At 38.3% G+C, this 21137-nt stretch overlaps 4 protein-coding genes and 1 long non-coding RNA gene across 9 annotated transcripts in view; 3 read left to right on the forward strand and 2 right to left on the reverse strand.

Annotated features, from left to right (window-relative positions):
- Positions 1 to 21137, reverse strand: part of LOC126590559 (uncharacterized) — a 109027-nt gene that overhangs the window by 39559 nt on the left and 48331 nt on the right. The window lies entirely within an intron of this gene.
- Positions 3460 to 5651, forward strand: LOC126590562 (uncharacterized). Its single transcript, XR_007612093.1, has 2 exons — positions 3460 to 3598; positions 3817 to 5651. It is a non-coding gene; the product is annotated as an uncharacterized LOC126590562 (long non-coding RNA).
- On the forward strand, positions 7009 to 8708 carry LOC126590557 (zinc transporter 11-like). The gene is made up of 3 exons (XM_050256008.1): positions 7009 to 7640; positions 7774 to 7790; positions 8196 to 8708. Exons 1-3 carry the CDS (start codon positions 7184 to 7186, stop codon positions 8706 to 8708), a joined length of 987 nt encoding a protein of 328 aa, XP_050111965.1. The 5' UTR covers positions 7009 to 7183.
- Positions 8866 to 12667, reverse strand: LOC126590556 (uncharacterized). Its single transcript, XM_050256007.1, has 6 exons — positions 12218 to 12667; positions 11127 to 11469; positions 9970 to 10054; positions 9740 to 9826; positions 9371 to 9613; positions 8866 to 9287 (listed from the first exon to the last, which is right to left on the reverse strand). The coding sequence occupies exons 1-6, from the start codon at positions 12379 to 12381 to the stop codon at positions 9211 to 9213; spliced, it is 999 nt and encodes a 332-aa protein (XP_050111964.1). The 5' UTR covers positions 12382 to 12667; the 3' UTR covers positions 8866 to 9210.
- LOC126590550 (uncharacterized) lies at positions 14005 to 16328 on the forward strand. Its single transcript, XM_050256000.1, has 4 exons — positions 14005 to 14376; positions 14661 to 14856; positions 14935 to 15708; positions 15913 to 16328. The coding sequence occupies exons 1-4, from the start codon at positions 14219 to 14221 to the stop codon at positions 16102 to 16104; spliced, it is 1320 nt and encodes a 439-aa protein (XP_050111957.1). The 5' UTR covers positions 14005 to 14218; the 3' UTR covers positions 16105 to 16328.

Here is a 21137-nt window from a genome sequence, read left to right on the forward strand (position 1 = left end):
GGCCAGTCCTTCACGTGTATGTTCACATCGCACCATTCGCTCGCCTTGGATCCAAGTTAGGTGCCAGTCCTGTCGGGTAGATTGCATTAGACAACCCGACTTGTATGTGACCGTGCTTCTGCACCAGCCTTCACGTGATCATAGTACTAGAGCATATTGATTACACTTAGTATATTCGTGTCAGAAATTATCTGTTCGAACTCGTGTGTCAGCCTAGATGGATGAGCACTAAATTATACTTGATTATTACATGATTATTACATGATTATTTTATTGTGGCATTTGATATATCATGACTTGGCATATTTGTGGTTATAATGTTGTTGATTTATTGTTTACATACCTATATAGTATGTTTTAAGGAAACTATACTTGTTTTACTGCGAGGGTTAGTATATTCAAGACAAAGGTTTTCCTTTAAGCATTGTTTTGCTGACCCACTCAACCTTGTTTTTCGCCTTTCCAAGACCTAGATAGTTGTACTCTTTGTGGCACTCGAGGAATCTTGGTAGTTCTGACATTCTCTTCTGCTTAGACGTACGAACTTATCACTGTTGTGTAATAAATGTACTTTAGTTACTTTGACTACTCTTCTGTAGTCTCACTGTCTTTTACGCTCTGAATAATTGTAGTGGGTTCATCCCGCAATTGCACACTCTTTCCCTTTTGTGATTTAGTATAGTTAGTTTTAATTTTATTCAATTTTTACATCACTTACCCTTATGGTTACGTCACCTCACGGTGATGGCCAGCATCCTTCGACCTTTCCAGGTCGGGGTGTGTCATTGATAACAACAATTTGACTACAAAAAGAAGCACATTGATCACTGAACCAAGGATACAACAACCTTCTCTCAAAAGACAACTATTACTCAAACTGAATGCAGAATTAAAGAAATCCAAATGCATAATCTTTTTGCATTTGTGCTTTGCAATCACATGTACATTCAATCCAAGCATACAGTTGTAGACTATGTCATGGTGTTTGAAACTGATGAACAAAAATCAGTTTCACTAAACAAAATGAAATCTAGTATAGCATCTTTATTAATCAAAAGAAGCATGATCATGCAATTTTGGACAAATTTGGTTTGAAAGATTGCAAGTCTGTGAGTATACCACTTGCAATGAATGAGAAATTGAAAAGAGACGATGACAGTGATCCTGCAGAAGTTCTCTATAGACAAATAGTTTGTAGTTTGTTATACTTAACAGCTGCAAGGCCTGATACCATGTTTGTTGCAAGCTTACTCTTATGATTTATGCAAATTCCTACAAAGATACACTTCAATACTATAAAAAGGATGCTGAGATACATATAAGGAACTTTGGATATTCTATTTATTAAAACTCATATTCTATTTTCGTTATGCAATGTGTATTTTCATTTAATGTCTCCACATTAAAATTTTGATTTTATTAATATACACATTTTAGTTCTTCAAATTATAAATAAGCTTAAATGAAAAAACGTTAAAAGAAATTAGTGACCCATAAGAAAAATATTTAAATACATAAGTGTACACGAATGACTGTACCTAAATGTTTGTATCGAAATATGTTATGAGAATTTAGTGTATCTAAATGTTTGTATCTAAATGCCTTTACCTAAATGTTTGTACCGAAATATATTATAATGAATTAGTATATCTAAATGTTTGTACCGAATTATATTGTAATGAATTTGTGTATCCAAATGTTTGTACCGAAATATATTAATAATGAATTAGTATATCTAAATATTTGTACTAAAATATGTTAAAATGAACTAGTGTAGACTTAGAAAAAGAAGAATCATGAAATTAAAATATAAATATAAATAACATTTAATCTATTCTAACGAAGGACATGACACAGGACCGAGCACAATGGCGTTCTAAGATTCATGTAGCCGATCCCACTCAGTGACTTGGATTTTCCAAGTCTCCAACCGAGAAGTTTTCCTCACTCAGGAAATTAAGGGAACACTACCTCAACCTACATGCTCCACTCACAAAGCTCCAACAAAAGAAAATTCAAAGAACTTAGCGAAGAAGGCTTTGGTGTATTTAACACAATACGTTGAAATGAAGGAAAGCATATTTATTGATATCCCCGATAAGCTACAAATATGTACATATACATGAGTCAAAATAAACAAACAAGAGAGAGCCTTCACAAAGGTTGCTTAGGAGAAGTCGCAGCAGTCGGTAGAGCCCCAGAAAGAGAAGGCACCGGAGGGGGATCATTCGGAGCCTCAGTACTGGACAGAACCCTAGAAGGAGGAGGCATCAGAGGTTGATCATTTGGAGCTTCATTACGCGGTACAGCCCCAGAAGACGAAGGCAATAAATGCCTTTGGAACAAACCCACAAATCTCTGATGATCAAGTAAAACCTGACCATCAGATTCCTTCATCTGGTCCAGCTTCCTCTTCATGTTTGTAGCATAGTCATGTGCGAGACGGTGCAACTGTTTATTCTCATGCTTGAGCCCTCTAATCTCCTGTTTGAGACTCATCACTTCAGCCGCCAATGATTCAACTTGGCGGGTTCGAGCAAATAGGCGTTGGGCCATATTAGACACAGAACCTGCACACTGAACACTGAGAGCCAGAGAATCCTTAACAGCTAACTCATCAGATCGTTTGGAAAGTAGTCTGTTATCTTTGGGAGTGAGAAGGTTCCTGGCCACCACCGCAGCGGTCATATCATTCTTCATAACGGAATCCCCAACGGTAAGAGGACCAGTAGGGGAGACGAAGGATGGGCGCCATATGTTGTCTGGAGAAGGCGGGGCTGCCTCTTCAACAAGGTTCAAGTCAAAACGACGGTCGGAAGGGCCAGACATTTTCAAAGGTGTTGAAGAGAGAAGAGGTCGAACAAATCAAGATCTTAGAAGTGTAAGAATGGAGCTTCTACTGGTGGAGATTCAAGTGTGCTTTGGAACTTAATGCCAGCCCCTATAAAAATCTGCACTCGACGGAGCTTCAGAAATCGAAGAGGCGCCTGCTCAGAAATCGAAGAGGCGTTTGCATTCTCAAAAGCTGGGCTGCTCAGAGACCACGAGGGTCGATCTCAGAAATCGAAGAGGCGTCTGCTTTCTCAAAAGTTGGGCTGCTCAAAGACCACGAAGGCCGATCTCAGAAATCGAAGAGGCGCTTGCTTTCTCAAAAGTTGGGCTGCTCAGAGACCACGAGGGCCGATCTCAGAAATCGAAGAGGCACCTACTTTTCCAGCCTTAGCAGCACCTGTCACACGCACACTCAGCTTTGCGGAAATTATGGGCATTCTGTCGAAGACTTCTGGTGAAGTAGAAAGCACATGAGTCTTACTGTTCAATCACCCACTTCCCACACGCAATAGTAGCTCATGTGTATCACAGATAACTTTGCCAAAGTTCTCTGCCAAAGTTGAGCACGTGAAGCTTGCAGCTTCCACTACATCGCTCTGACCAAGACGGGTAAAAGAATAGCAAAGAAACAGCACTAACAAAGTTTAGACACATAAATTTTGAAGGTCTAGCTACCCCATATTATTACCCACAAGGGTAAAGGAACAGTATCACTGCTGGATAATTGGAAAGTCCCTGTGTGTCAACCTCTGTGCTTCGTGGCAAGGTAGACTAGCAAACATGCCCAACCTTTACTCACATTCGAGAAAACACTCCCAACAAGATTGCTTGCTCCAAAATCGAAGAGGCACCGTCCTCCGAATCTCGAGAGCCAGACTCCCAACATGACTACTTTCTCAAAAATCGAAGAGAGGGTAAAGGAACAGTACCATTGCTGGATAATTGGAAAGTCCCTGTGTGTCAATCTCTGTGCTTCGTGGCAAGGTAGACTAGCAAACATGCCCAACCTTTACTCACATTCGAGAAAACACTCCCAACAAGATTGCTTGCTCCAAAATCGAAGAGGCACCGCCCTCCGAATCTCGAGAGCCAGACTCCCAACATGATTACTTTCCCAAAAATCGAAGAGACACCGCTCTCCGAATCTCGAGAGCCAGACCCCCAGAATGATTGCTTTCTCAAAAATCGAAGAGACATCGTTCTCCGAATCTCGAGAGCCAGATCCCTGATAGGATTGCTTGTTCGAAAACCGAAGAGGCAACACTTTCCCAACTACAAGAGCCGGATCTCCTTGGATAAAGCTGTCTGTAATCTTGACACGCAACATCAGCTTTCCACATACCACAGACCACTTTTTCAAAGTGCTCTGACAGGGTAAAGGAATAGCATTATTACTTGTTGTTAAGGAGACTCCTATATATGTCAACCTCCATCCCCAACGGACAGACAGACCTGCAAAAATGCTCAACCCTTCCTCATATATGAGAGGGCACTCTCATCGAAGCCTTTCGAAATATTCAGCTTTCTTTCCCCCCGATAATACCTCTGCAAACAAGTTATACTAGAGCAAGAATATCTCATATCATCAGGGTTAAAAGCAAGAGTATCCCATATCATGCTTTTTCCCTGTCTTTTCCTTTGGCCTTGTTCTTACCTGCAAGACAAGGAGAAAGAGAGCAATCAGTCAGCACTTGGAATCAAGCTTCCAGCCAGGAACTGACTGCCTGGAACTTACTTACCTGGCATTGCTCTCGAGTACTCATCTTCAACATCTTATGCTTCCAGGGAAGATACCGCATCTGCCTGAGGAACAGATAGGGCAAGTGAGAAGGATACAAGGAAGCATGTGGAGACAAGCGTAACAGCACACGTGCCGATACATCCATTACTCTGTCAAAGCAAAAGTATCCCATATCAGTAGGGTCGAACGTACTCTAGATTTGATGGACTTGTTTTGACCCTCAAATTCTTCAGTCGGCCTTATACTCTGGAGGAAACCAGAAAACCCTCCAGCTCAGTTCAAGAATAAGCCTGTGGAAAGTTACTTCTTCAAAAGCAAAAGTATCCCATATCATCTCTTCTCATTTTTCTTCTCTTTATCCTTCATGCTGCCTGCAAGATAGGGAGAATGTGAACAATCAGCCGGAGCTCTGATTGCTTACCTTGTCTGTCACCTCTTTCAGCAAATCCCCTAGCTCGGCAACTTGAGGGACTCCTACTACATGGTTTGTATCGCGCTTGACCAAGCCTGAAACTACAAGTAAGCTTCAAGTGAAATTGATACATTACCTTGTGCATCTCCACCAGTTAAAGATACCACCCCTGGATGGAGAAAGAGTACTTCCAGAGAAGATGCCACATCTACCTATGAGACAGATGTCAAGACGATACCACATTCCGATACTTAGAAGTTTCGTGATTACGAGATCATTCTCCCACAATATTTCCTAATGTCATTTGTACTAAATCATTCACCTGTACTCACTAAAGGAAAGCTTGAACCTATGTACTTGTGTAAACCCTTCACAATTAATGAGAACTCCTCTATTCCGTGGACGTAGCCAATCTGGGTGAACCACGTACATCTTGTGTTTGCTTTCCTATCTATATCCATTTATATACTTATCCACACTAATGATCGGAGCAATCTAGCGAAGATCACAAAAAGCGACCGTTTTCGCTACCTAGGATATATCGTGCAAGAGAACGGAGAATTAGAGAGAGATCTCAACCATAGAATAGAAGTTGGATAGATGAAGTGTAAGAGTGCATCCGGCAGGTTGTGTGACCGTCGTAGGCCACTGAAGCTCAAGGGAAAATTTTATAGGACGGCAATAAGGCCAGCGATGTTGTATGACACAGAATGTTGGGCGGTGAAGCATCAACACGTACACAAAATGGGTGTGGCGGAGACGAGGATGCTTCGTGGGATGTGAGGGCACACAAGAAATGATAAGATTGGAAATGAGGATATTCGAGGTAAAGTAGGAGTGGCCGAAATTGAAGGAAAGATGAGAGAAAATCGGTTCCGGTGATTTGGACATGTGCAAAGAAGGCCTACTGACGCTCCGGTTCGAAGATGTGACTACGGGACAGAGGTTCAGGGCCAAAGGGGTAGAGGAAGACCTAGGAAAACTTTGGAAGAGACTCTAAGAAAAGACTTAGAGTACTTGGTTCTAACGGAGGACATGACACAAAACCGAGCGCAATGGCGTTCTAGGATTCATATAGCCGACCCCACTTAGTGGGAAAAGGCTTTGTTGTTGTTGTTGTTGTTGTTGTATTAAGTGACCCCTCCTTGTCAACTTTTTGCCATTTTTCCTATTTTGCCCTCACTTTTGATACACAATATTTACACAAGGAGGGCAAAATAGTATTTTTGTATCTTTTGAACTTTTTGCCCCTTGTTTTCCTAGTTTTCCCTCACTTTTGATACACAATATTTACATAAGAAAGGCAAAATAGTAATTTTGTATCTTTTGAGAAAATGACAATTATATCCCTATTTTTCCTATTTTACCCTTACTTTTAATACACAATATTTACATAAGATAAAAAATATGCACTTATTAAGAGAAATTGTCCTACCATCATTTTTTCATACAAGTGAAATCATGATGTTTTTTGGATAGTTTGAACGAACTGAAGTGGTTGCGCTTGAGAAGAACGTAAGAGAAGGTGAGCGGTTGAAAAGGCTTTAATTTTGTACTTTTTGACAAAATGACAATCATATACCTATTTTTCCTATTATACCCTCATTTTTTTAGAAAATGACAATCATATACCTATTTTTCCTATGACAAAACAGTAATATGTAATATTAAGAAAAAATATGCATTATTAAGAGAAATTGTTTCATCATTATTATTCCATACTCTTTTTAAAATTTTAAAAAATAATCACTCCTTAATCAATAACAAAAACTAAAATGAAAATGTTCACACACAGAATGTGTGCTCATCTAGTAGTATAAATAACCATAACCTAAAAGTTACCAATTGTTTTCTATTTTTTCCCCTTGCTTTCTCGTCTTTGATTTGTTACCCAACTGCACCAATCAGAGCCCGATTAGGTGCCAACGTAGTTTTCATCCATGAAATTTTGTCTCATGGTGATAACTGCATTTGCTTCTTTTAATCACAACAAGGAACAGATTTTCCTAAATTATTTGCATGCTTCTATTTGGTCAGACCAAAAATGCTTTTAAAAACAGGGAAAAGAAAAAAAAATGCTTTAAATCAATTTCAGGCTAGTCACTGATTATTGTTTTTTACTACTCGTACGAATATAGTGAAGGTAAACTCCAAAACACCAGTTGTATAATAACACATCCAAACCTTCAACCTTTTTCATGCACCAGTACAACATGGCTGGCTACAATCTTCTCAAGCTTTCCCTCTTCCTCTTCCTCACCCTCTCCACCTTGGCCTACAGCAGCGACGACGGTGATGAAACCAACAAGAACAACCACGCTCGCAGCCTTCACTCTAAGCCTCTAATGCTCGTAAAGATATGGTGCATGGTTTTGGTTTTTGTTGGGACATTTGCAGCCGGAATGTCTCCCTACTTCTTAAAGTGGAACGAGGGGTTTCTGGTTCTAGGAACGCAGTTTGCCGGCGGTATTTTTCTTGGAACAGCTCTCATGCACTTTCTCAGTGATTCAAACAAGACTTTCGAAATCTTGACTGAGAAGGAATACCCTTTTGCATATATGATGGCGAGCCTGGGGTTCTTGATCACCATGCTTGGGGATTCTGTGGTTTCATATGTGTATGCTAAGCAGAAGGACAGTGACCCTGAAGTTCAAAGTAGGTGCTAATTCATGATATGTGCTCTTGCTAAGCACTGTTATAGGCTGTGAACCTTTTGCTAACCATTTTGTTTTCAGTTCTTTCGATTCGGTGAAGATTCTGATTTTACGATTTTCTTGTTATGTTACAGGAAAGGCCGTTCAAAAGGTGAGATACGTAGGTTTTCTATTATCTGAGTAGAATATACAAGTTACTAACTTACTGGCAGAAATATGGTATATTGCCATATATTCAATATGCTATGTTTTTCAATTGAATAAAACTGAACCGGTATATAACTTTATCGGTGGTCCTAATTCATGACTTTGGAAATTGCTTCTTAAAGAAAAAACACTCTCTGTTTAGAAATATTTAATAAATATGCAAGTGCTCTTTTTAGCAAAGTATTTAACTTTTTTTTTCCCAAACATGATCATAAACGCTTTGGGCATGCTTTTCAAAAGCACTTTCAAACGGACTTCAGTCTCAAGACGCAACATAACATGTTAGATTGTCTAGTTTGTGATTCCAAAACTGAGAGAATATTTTATGTAATGTATGCTTTGACTGCAGGGCCATGATGTTCATGGTGACCACCCTGCAACAGTTGGTTCAGTTGGGGATAGCATCTTGTTGATCGTAGCCTTGTGTTTCCACTCTTTCTTTGAGGGTATCGCAATCGGAGTTGCCAGCACGAAAGCTGAAGCTTGGAAGGCTCTGTGGACAGTCAGTCTGCACAAAATCTTTGCAGCCATCGCCATGGCCATTGCTCTCCTCCGAATGATTCCAAACCGTCCCTTCTTATCATGCACAGCATATGCTTTTCTGTTTGCCATTTCCAGTCCAATTGGTATCGGAGTTGGGATCACGATAGATGCCAGAACTCAAGGTAGAACGGCAGATTGGATCTCTGCCATATCGATAGGTCTGGCATGCGGCGTGTTCATATATGTATCCATAAACCATCTGCTTTCAAAGGGTTATACAGTTCACAAGGCAGTCTCTGTTGACACTCCCCACTACAAGTTTTTGGCTGTGTTGTTTGGAATCGGAGTAGTATCAGTTGTCATGATCTGGGACACTTGATATAATCGTGCCAAGGAGTCTGTCGTTCAAGTAGTTATCCGCATTCATCATGTACTCAATGTCCGTTTGATTCTACCTTCAGTATCGCTTGTAAAAATGTAAAAATAAAAATAATGCTAAATATTGACAATGACTAAATTTCGGGGACCAAACAGCGTAATTTAAAAAGTTGGCGACAAATTCATGAGAAAAATTGGCAGATATATGCGCAGTACAAACAATCAATGCAGAGTTCATTATTCACCTAATCAGACAAATCATGATAATTAACACCAAAGTATAAACACCATTTGAAAAACTTCACCGTAAACAAACGGAATGACATAATTCCAGAAAGAAGAAACTCCAACGGTTGCAAAATCTTCTCCTTTAACACCTGCTTTACTAGATTTCAAGGTGGTATAGCTGTTAAGAACTCTACCATCGCATAGTAAAAATTGTCTCGTCTAAACCTCTAAAATTTGCTCAAATGCAAAGACGTCAGACAAGTCATCCCCGGTGTTCAAAGTTCTGCGTGGTAAACTTTCCCAAGGCAAGCTGTTACAATAAAAGGCCCTGCCAAATCCCCCAAAAGACAGCCTGCGAAAAAAAAGAGAAAAATTATATACATGTATAGACAATTCACTTACCAATAGATACAGACAAATTAGAAAGTCACTTACCAATCCACTGGCCAGATGAAGGGCGGATGAGCGAGGCACCAATACCTGCCCCAATGGAAGCAAAAACTAGTGATGCACCACACCGGAGAGTAGTAACTGTAACCTTCTTCCCAAGAATCTTGCCTTGTTCTGCCGTATCGATGTCATCAACCTCTTCTCTAGACTTTATCGTATGAGAAAAATATCGGTAGATTTCAATGCCAACTTGGATGAGCCACGACGCTGCCACACCTAGAAAGTGCCCTGAGTAAACAAATAAACATACATGAAAGGCACAGTGAGACTGAAAGCTCAACCAACCAACAACAAAGAGACCACACAATTTTTTTTTCTTTCAATTTCAATAGAATACATGAATTAGAATATTACCTCTGAAAGTTGTTTTGCTAACACTGAAGAAGAAAACTAAAGTAGGCAATCTTCTTCCAGCTTTCCTCGTGGCGGACTTAGGAACATCTGTAAATTTTGTATGTCAGTAACTCACATATTTTGAAGAGGCAAAACACATAGTTAGCTAAATTTATCACATTTACACACTTGTTTTTTGAACTTATTCTTCTCAAACAGAACTAGATTTAAATTTTATGGAAAGAAAGTACCTTTGAGAAGTTTCCATGCCATTCTCTCTGAAACATAATGGACACAAATTCGTTCCAGAATCCGTCTAGTGGTTACAACAGTAGTCTGCAATGGATACAAAAAGTAACTCAACTGGAAGATGCAAAGCTTTGTTGCGTACAAGAATAAGTTTCAATCCTGAGAAGTGCAAAACTTTCTATGCTGTTTATTTAAGTAATTACAGTTGAGAAAAAAAAAAAAAAAACCCTACAACTGCTTCAGGTGAAAGCTGTATTGTGTGTTGTGCGGGGTGGGAGGGAGAGGGAGCAACTATGTGTTGATGTGACAATTTAATCACACCTAACTATTTGGTTTCAGTAAAGTTCAATTAGAGGACCAGAGCTCACGATGTTTTGATTTAGTAAATGGCAGAAATTATTCTGTGCTAAAAAGTAAATACAGAAGGTAAAAGAAACGAAAATGTGAATGTGAAGAAGCAAATCAACTGGGTGCTGATTTGACAACTAACAGACATCTCCATCACATTTTCAAAACTATATTATTTTGTGATCAAATTGATTCTCAAAATAAAAGTGATTAGTGGTACACACTTGCATCTGGTCTATAAACCAGCAGAACTACACACATCAACAAGAGAAAAAATTCTAAAGACATAATTCTGTAAATTTTTATCTACCTAAAAGATCCATAAACTTCAAACAACTCTCGTGGCTATTATTATATGGTGCATACAAGCAGCACATACTGATTTACAAGTACAAAAAAATATTGAAAATAAGCACCTAATTCTGTTAACGTGTAATCCACCTTCAACGATCCATAAACTGCTAATAACTGTTGTGGCTGCTTATGATGCGTAGTACATACTGATTAATAAGTATAATTATTTCAGAAATTATCAAGCCCTCACAGGATATTATAATTTCCAAATGAGGAATCTTCATTCAAATGAGTCCTTCGCAGATGAAACCTTTGAGTCAAACTATCTGAGGCATATCCTAGTCTGGTGTTATGACCAACAAAGTGTAAAAAAATATCATTACAGTTTTTAAGCCCAAAAAACACTGTTCAGATACACCATGGAACCAACGGAACTTATTTGAGGACATTGTGTATGATCGGAATTTCATTAAACTAAATTCAAAATAGAAACAAGAATTCAGGCAAAACAACTCACCTCACGAATAATTTGCACTACTGATTTTTTAAGAGGAACAACATAATCTACAGGTTGCTCTTCTTCAGTGTCCGACAGGAAGTCATCATCATCCTCTTCCAAGTTTGTACGAGGCTCCAGAAGAGGTAAAAAGAACATTAAAAATGACCTCAGGGATGTCATAGTTAGAGTCCTCCATTCAAAAGCTGAGAATAGAGGCTTTAACTCAATTTTGTATTCCTTGGTACTGTAATTCAGAGAATCACTCTGAAAGATTCGTTGAGATGCACTTCGTATATTAGAAACATAATCTTCGGACCATGCTGTCCCAGCATCACAATAGGCAACCGGTACCCTAAAATTACTGTTTCATAGCACTACAAAGTTAGTACATAGTCAAACGCCGGCTGACAACAAAGAATATGAGGTATCTTCATTCCTCAAAGATATAAAGAGATAAGATTGACAAGGGAAAGTACAAAAAGGGAAATATTATACGACCATTTGATTTCAAGTGTATGCAGCAAGCTCAAGAAAGAATATAAGGACCGAAACAACTGAAGATAAAACCCAATGGCGCCAAAGTTTTGGTGTCCTGATATCAAGATTTTGCATTACCTACATCGGAGTAACAATCCCGAATATAATTTTTCTTCAGCTTCAACCATATAAGATTCCAACAATGCACTATACCCCAGAAAGTTATTAATCAAATCAAACACAATCAACCAAAACCATATAGGCCACCCCTATAACTTTGATAGGTTTAGAACTTCCCTGAAATGTTCAACCGGAAAAACAGCCTGAGTGAGCCTTTATCAGCACTCAAACTTGTTCACATCCTATAGTTTATCCCTAAATCAATATGAAACCTACCCTAAATCGAGTTTCGGGGTATGATAAAATTCCAAATACTGACCATACAACAAACGCCATGTATACTAATGGGTAATTAACAAAATAATCAACCCACCAATTTCCGATTCTCAAATATAAATGCAGCGATAAGCGATACCACTCACTTTTATCATATCTACATCTCAACTAAACTCCATATCAAATAATTATAAAAGGAATTTAGGGAGAGACACAGAGAGAGATGGAGAGAGTACCCAAATAGTGCCTTATAAGCATATGGAGCACCTGCTGCGACAGACGCAGCAGCGGCAGAAGCGGCGGCTTTGGCTGAGAAATACCCAGCAGAGTGTAACGCTTGGACTGTACTAGGACTTGGGTTTTTCCTCAACAGATCTAGGATTATTGCTATTCCCGCCATTGTTATACCCTCTGAAGCAAAACCCAATCCGACCCCACAAACACCCTCAAACCAAAACTATCAAAATAAATCCAAACACGGGTTTTTACACTTTCTGGCTCTAATTTTGCCGGAAAAATTACTGGGTTATATAACGCACGAGATTAAGAAACCCAAAAGATGGGATTTTTATATAGCAGAGAAGGTGATAGAGAGAAGAGGGACAGAGAAGGACAGGGTGTTTTGTTTGGAGCAGAGAGAGAGAGAGAGAGTCGGTGTTTTTACTGACCAATCACCTAGCTACCCTATACTTGACCAAAAAACAAACAAGCCACCCTGTCATTTCACTTTTAGTTGGGGTTTGGGCTCTCAAAGTATAAGGTTGGGTCGAACCAGAACCCCCCACTTACATCGGGTTCAGCTTAAAGCCTAGACTAGCTATGGGGTAGGATTTTTCGCCAAATACGACTGGTTACACCACCGACAATCGGAATGAATCCGTTTGGTTTGGTTTGGTATTTTAGTTTTACTTTTCTTAACAAATTTAGGATTTTTTTATAAATCTAGGATTGTATTTCCTCTATTACTAACAAGGCTCTTTGTTTGCGGGGTCGGGTGAGGAGGGAAATGTAAACGTTTAGCGTATGCAGTCTTATTTTTGCGTTGCAAACAGACTGTTCTCATGATTCGAACTTGTGACTTTTTGGTTACAAATGAGCAAAATTTCTTGTTGTTACAGTTAATTCTTAAATCAAATGCTCCCAATCACCATAAAATGAAAGGAAAACTAATGAAAAGGGCTTGAAAACTTTGAGTTTTAATGATAAAGACAAAATAAAGGGTAAAGTGAATAGTACCAGGATTGACTTTTTAGTGTAAAAATGTAGTTTTTCGTTAAAGTGAACAATACCAGGTGCTTTTCGTTAAAGTTCCCTAAAATGAAACCTATCAAATAAAAAATAAAAATAAAAATAAAAAGGTTCTTATACGTTTTTTTAGCTTTGTTTCAACCAATCGTTTCACAAATTTATTAGAACCAAAAGTATTCCGTCCGACTGCTATCTCCAATTATCAACTTGCTAGAAGCTAAATTGACTCATCTAAATGCAAAAGCATGAGATGTAAAGGGCATGTGTATCAGTTAAAAAAAAAATACGAATCGCTTCCAAAAAAAAAAGCTTTAATGTTTTGAGATCCACGAGATGTGTGCAATGAAATATAAAATAAATAAGACAAAATATTTATGAGGTTTGACAAGTGTTATCTAATATTAGTATTTTATTTTAATATCTGAAATAAAAGGAGTACAAAATAACTTACATTATTTTCTCTCCTCTCTAAGTTTGGTAACTCGTTGATATTTTTCATCTGCATGTCTTTTGTCTTTTCTTTCTTCCGTTCGATTTCTTTCTTTTCTCTCTTTCGCTTAGATGATTGTTTCATAAGTAAAGTATTTTTTAACCTAACAAACATATCATACCATTTTCTTTGATCGCGTTGTAAATGTATGAATCATACTTGGTTGCTTACATTTACAATGAACATTCACTATTTACAACACTAAAGACATTATAAAATCGAATACACCTCATACTCAAACCGAAATTAAACCAAACCGATTGTTTTATACCGGATCATGTCACCTCAAAATATCAGTATGCATCGAAAACCTTGTATCAAAACAAGCACACGTGCGAATGTGCGATACATTCGAAAGCGCGCCAACTTCCTCGAAATCGGGCAAAATTCCCAATTTCTTCAAATTTCCAACCCCAAACCAAAATCGAAATTAGGGATTAATTAGTAGGGTTCAAATTCAGAAGGGGGTTTCCTCAAATGTTCAATTGATCTCAGAAAGATGAATCTGGGGGACCTGAACAAGGTGTGGGAAATCAAAACTCTGAAAAGAAAGGATCGGGAAGATGAAGCCAGGAAGATTCTCGAGAAAATTGCCATACAGGTCCAGCCCATTATGCGCAATCACAGATGGCGCGTCAAGATCCTCTCTGAATTCTGGTACTTCGCACGCCTTCTTATTGTTCTTTCCTTGGTCGTTATTTTCTGTTTGGTTGCTGAGAAAATGATTGCAACCTAGGCAGTGCAATGTTTGGATTCCGAGAAAGTGTTTTGATTTGTTTATTGGGTATGTGTTTACTGCTTTTTGAATTTACAGCGATGATATGGAGTCGGAGTGACGTTTTTGAAATTTTCACAAATGAAGTTTTTATTTTTTTGTATGTCCAAAATGTTGATTCTTTTTGTGGGCATCAAGTGATGTAAATTATTTGATGATGATACAGCCCGAACAACCCTCGTCTTCTGGGGTTGAACGTGAACCGCGGCGTGCACGTGAAGCTGAGGCTGCGTAGGCCGAACAGGGATACGGATTTTTATCCCTTTGATCAAGTTCTTGACACAATGCTTCACGAGCTTTGTCACAATGTTCATGGCCCTCACGATGCCAAGTTCTACAAGCTATGGGATGAACTTCGAAAGGTGTTCTATGTTGGCCTTTCGTTAGTTTTAGCTTTTATATAGACGTATTGCCTTTTTTGAATCTTTGTGTCTGTACAGGAATGTGAGGAGCTGATGGCTAAGGGAATAACTGGCAGTGGAGAGGGGTTTGATCTTCCAGGGAAACGTTTGGGTTTTTCACGTCCGCCTCCTCTTTCTTCTCTCCGGAAAACTACACTTGCTGCTGCAGAAAAGAGAGTCCTTTTGGGATCCCTGATGTCATCTGGACCTAAGCGTCTTGGTGGTGATAACAGTATTATGTCAGCACTTAGTCCGGTGCAAGCTGCTGCAATGGCTGCAGAGAGGAGATGGCAGGACGATATCTGGTGTGGATCGGTGTCTTTTGAAGCTTCAAAGGATGGAGAATGCAGCTCTGATAAATCAGATAAATCAGAGGACTATGAAAATATAAGGCCAAATGCTGGAAGCTCAATGTCCCACAGTGGTGCAAAAGCACATTCCTCAGATAAATTATTGGGGACTCACAGTGGTGCGAAAGCACATTCCTCAGATAAACTATTGGGGAAAAGAAGTCGTGAACTAAATACCAATAGTCGTTTGCAATCTTCCAAATACAATTTAGGATACCAATTTGTAGATTTATCGAGGGATGACTCAATATCTGAGTCCATGATCGATTGTGACATCACACCGCAAAAGAGAAGTCGAGAATCAGAAAACAGTTCAATGTTTCATTCCAATCATAATTCTAGATCTAGTGTAGAGGATATGTTGGGCGTTTCATCTTCTGGCTCCATGTCTAATAATGAAGGAACACATAACCCAGAAGCAACTGCTCTTTGGCAGTGTGGAACGTGCACTTTATTGAATCCCGTAAGTGTTTCTACTTCTAATTCATAGCGCATCTCCAATTATCTTAATTTCAGTCTCATTTAATCAAATTGTATCCTTTTGAGTTTCTCAAAAGAATGATATTACCGATTGTTTCTAATGTTGCAAATTTCATCTATACACTTAATGTTACAAACTTGAAATGTACTTGTTTTGCATGTGTGAATGATGGGTGGAACAATGCAGCCGTTAGCTCCAATATGCGAGGTTTGTAACACAATGAAACCAAAGGATGTTGGTTCAAATTATAAAGTCTGGTCCTGTAGATTCTGCACTTTGGAAAACTGTGTGAAGTTAGAGAAATGCTCAGCCTGTGATCAGTGGAGATATTCACATGGCGCACCAATAGCAAGCCACGCACCAAATCTGGGCACTTGAGTGGCACTGCAGTGTAGTTTTTGAATTCAACTTTTTGTTAACTTTGCCTTTTGGTGTTGCCATTTAAGTTGGTAAATTGTCAAGTGTTGGATATTTTCTTATTCGGTAAGACTATTTGCATCGTTGTGGATTTTGGTTTATGTGCAGAATAACTTCTGAACTGACTACATATCGTGAAGAAGGTGAATTCACCTGCTGAAAAAAATGTGGACTTAAGTTAAAAAGTAGTGATAGATTAGTTCTTTGTATAATAACAATGATATAATATGTCTGCCAGTAGCTTGCAAACAGCTATGCTTTTCAGTTTTCGTGGCACATTCGATATGATACTATGTCCACGGTAGGAAGAGATTGTATATACGATTCCTTTGTTCCTGTTTTGTTGTATCAACGGCTAACTTTACTGCTTTATCTGAAACATGTAACATCTGTCTAGGTTGATGTCTGTTCTCACCTGAATTCTAATTTGTATAAAAAGGAAAGACACGATGATAGGTATTCGAGACAATCTTTATTACTGCTAGTTATATTTTTCTGTACGAGTGACACCATTCTTCTTGGTCCTCTTTTTGTGTTAGGTTACCCATATATATATATATATATATAATTGAGTTTGCTTTGTCAAGAGCATTTTGTGAGTCAAATATCTCCCTAGTATCACCTGAGCTGAAGATGGTAACTTTTGATACAAGGTTTTACGAGCTAGCCTTGTCTGTGATTTTAGTCGGAGAAACCATTCCTGTCTGTCTGCTAAACCCTCGTTTGTGAGAGTGATGGGTGCCGAGATCCAGTTCAATGTGGTACCGTTTGATACGTGGGACGGGACGGGAAGAGTCGTTCCTTCCCACGTTTGGTGCACCTAAAAACTGTGGAACGGGTTGTCTCATGGGATAAAATTTGGCTGATTTTTCGTTCCACCTCTTCCCCCTGGAACGACCTGTTCCACATCCGTGGAACACAAATTTATAACATTTTATGACAATTTCTCCTTATCTTTTTCAATATTTACATCATCCGTTCCGTCCTGTTCCGTCTCGTCTGCGTACCAAACGGTACCATATGCACCGGAAAAGAAGATTGTTCTTTGCTGGCCCTTTGGCAGAAAATAATTTGATTTTACTCAAAATGGTCTTCGAGATTGACAATGCTTCATCAGTTTGGTCTTTGATAATGAAAATCGATTGAAGTGGTCCTTAGGTTTTTACACTGTAAATCAATTTGGTTATTCCGTAAAAAGTCTTTCAATATTCTTGTTAAATTGTCATGTGAAAGATTATGTGACTACCTTTGTAAAGGTATTTTTGCTAAACCAACCCTTCACTTGAGTGGCACCTCATTAGTCATTGGCTTTTATTGTGTAGTCTTTGAAGTTATGAAGCTATTTGGTGTTGCCATTTAAATTGTTACATATTTCGTTATATTTTTGTCGTTTCAATCGAATTGAAAGAGAGAGTCAGAGAACAATATTGTAAAGCGCAATCAAATCCATTGACTAATTTAAGCTTATTGCCTACATTTTTACCAAATTTCAATTGCGTGTACTAATTAATGTTGGGTAGCAAGTGGACCACATGTCACATCACATGTTCTCTAATGTTTAAAACTTTGGTAAATTATGTAATATTGTAGACCCATGTTGCCAAACTAAAAATACTCAATTACTCATCCACAATGGGTAGGAGGATGTCAAACGACTCAAACCTACTCAACTGTTTGATTTAGTTTGTTTTTAATCACAAATAATAAGCTTTATTGAGAGGAAGATAAATTGTTTGAACACGCTGCTTAGTGAGTTGAAAAAGAAGACTATTTACCAAGAAAATATTCCACTTGTAAAATTAAAATGAACCTACATGGTCTTTTGATTCCGCAACAATATTTTTCTTAGAAACAAATTGATTTTTTTTTGTCAAACGAGAGATTACCACAATTTGAAAATAATAATGCAACAAAACCAAACATGGATCAAATTGATGAAAACAAAATAGGAAAATATAGTTTGTCATAGGCAAGATTATTTTAAGTCTACGTGTCGAGATGGACTCGGTCCTAGTGGTTAATTTAATTAACACTATAACTCTGCTTAATATTGTTTTATTTTAGCAAGTAGCTCTCTACCAAAGTGGTAAAAAAGAATATTGATCTTGCACCACGGTGTGAGTTCGAACCCTATCAATTTATTACTTGACAAAAAAAAAATTATTTTATTCTACCAAAAGATTGCTTAGTTTTAAAGTTACACAATAAAATGTTTTGATAAAAAAAGAAAGCCAAACCACATAATTTTGAATACACTCGATATTAAAAATAGCCTTCTCTGTATTTCAATTCTATCCTATTTTGGGAGATATGTCATCTTGTGACAAAAAAAAAATCATGCGCCTTTCGATTTCGAAACTGACAAACCCCGACATAATATTGAGGCATGCTGGCCGTTACGTAAGGGTGACGTAGTCATGTGCACAGTGCGAAAGCAATAATGATATAAGAAATGCGAATAAATAAAAACCAACTGACTAAAACACTAGATGAGATAAGATGAAAGTGCGATATTAGAAGTGACTACACATAACCAGAGCGTAGGTATCCTAGGTGCAGTTTAGCAAGACGAATACTAATTATACAATACCAAAGATGGTCCTACAATAGTGATAATCTATCAGAGCTGCCGTGAATTCCTCGTGAGCCACCAACGAGCACTCCTACCTAAAACCTGGAGGGGCGCAAAACAGAAAGTGTGAGTGGGCAAAAACAAAGTTTTTCAAAATCATTTCATTTATCAAAAGTAGTAACCCCTCGCTGTAAAACCTATATAATTCCCAGAAAATAGCATATATGATTATATCTCAAAATCATATTCAAAAATAGCAATCCACCGAATATACCATGTCAAATCTCATAAAGAAATAAGTAAGACAGGTGCAATAAATCAATGGAATAGTATGCCAGCCGGAGTCACCTAAAGTGACCTGTACAGCTAGGTCCACAACTTATCAATCAAATTATGCACACGAGTCGGAACCACCTAATGTGGTTTTGTACGACAGGTTAGGTGTAAATAAATACACTCAAATGCTACGGTCACGTGAAGACTGTGCGAAGTATCGCAAGTCATCTACGAGTCAGAACTACTTAAAGTGGTCTGTATGACAGGCTAGCACCTGCCTTGGATCCAAGGTGAGCGTGTGGTGCGAGAGGTGAACGATCACTGACGGATGATTGTATGCAGTTAAATATTAGAATATGCCGTTAAATATACCTGACGCAGTTAAAATATTATGTCAAAGTTGACGGAATATTTGCCTTCTTCTCCGGTGAGTCACCGAATTCCGTTGCCGTTGCCGTCTGCGTCACCAGAAACTGGAAAATTTTCAAATCTTCATTTCTCAACAAAAATTCACGAAATTTGCACCAAAATAAAGCTTGGGATTAAAGGAACAAAACCTTACCACTTTTAGGTTTTAAATCCACCGGAAAAACCTACGATAGTCCGGCAACCTTTGCAACTCACTAACTCGAGCTTCCTGATGTCCAAAACACTTTCAATTTCTTCCCTAAGCTTCGCAAAGATGTTCTAAGGCTCCCTAGCACCCTAAAACTCAATGAAACCTCCGCGATCACGACGGGGTCACTGTGCACCTTATCGGGGTTTTGTATAACTTGAGTTCTACAAGTTCTCACGTCGAACCAAGTATATAAATGAACTCCTGGGCTCACAAGGAACACAAAAATCACCTCCTCGACGTCAATCCGTGCATGCAAAGGTTGGTTGAGGGATGATCTGTACAATTGTACGGAAAATGGATGAAAGCCGAGAGAGAATGAGAGAGAGAGAGTTAACGAGAGAGTGGTATGGGTGTGTGTGTGTGTGGTCTAGCTTGGGCTACCAACCAACAAACAAAAGCTTACTTCCAATTGGGTCCAAAAAGTTAGGAAAAACATGTCATGGTCCAAATCCTTAGCCCGTTTACACACACACAACCACTAAACGCTTAAGGGCATAACCGTCACTTCACAATATCAAGGATAAAATAATAAGAACATTCGGGACAGGTTGTGACAGAAACTCTTATTCTCTGTATATCTTTTATATATTAGGCTTATATTCAATTCCTGATGTAAAAAACGCAGTAGGCAATGCAATGAACAATGGTTTATCAAAAGCACCATGATTTTCAAACGAAACTATACCTAAGAAATTAGGCGCAACTTCACCTTCATTTCTTCTTCAAGCCATTGACGTGGATTTCTAGGTTTAGCTTCACAGTTTGACGTCGTTCAAGCTTCTTTTTCCGTGAAATCCATTTCAATTAAACCCTAAGCCATACTAGAGGTCCATGGCAACCTTAATTTGGATTGAAATGACAAACTTAATCCATCCACATGATAGTCATGTGAGTTTGTTTAACAGTAGATTAACAAAAGTTTAGGTTTGAAATTCAATTGCTAATGGGACTCACTATGAGAGTTTAATTAACAACTTTTTCACCACGATAGTTACAATGGAAATATTGCGTCACAACATGAGCAACAATATATTTTTGATCATATATTTAATTGTCCGCATAACTAATTATAACTATTGCAACTGAATTGTTGAATTCCATCCCCACTCTTTTTATTTTTTTATTTTTTAACAAACTATATTATCTAAGAAGGTTGTAGTTGGACTAAACATCACACTAAGCTAGTCATAATAATGTGATTTAACTTTACATTTGACTAGAATCAAATATAAAACTTCTCATTTACAAATAAAGAAAAAAAAAATCATTAAACCGTAATGCTCATCCCCACTCTTATCGCTACCAACAAAATGCGTCTCCACTAAAGTAGGCCTGCCAATGAATAGCTCGGCCCCAATGGTGTTTTAAGCTGCAACGCAACAATTGTTTTATCGTAGTAAATAATCCAACCCACCCATCTTCTCCTCCTCCTACCTTCCACCATTTCCCCAAAAAATATTTTCAGGGTTTATTTATTTATTAATATCTCATTTATTGTTGAATACACCTCATATAAAAGTTTATTGT

Source organism: Malus sylvestris, chromosome 11 (genome assembly GCF_916048215.2).
Source record: "Malus sylvestris chromosome 11, drMalSylv7.2, whole genome shotgun sequence".
NCBI classification, from domain to species: Eukaryota; Viridiplantae; Streptophyta; class Magnoliopsida; order Rosales; family Rosaceae; genus Malus; species Malus sylvestris.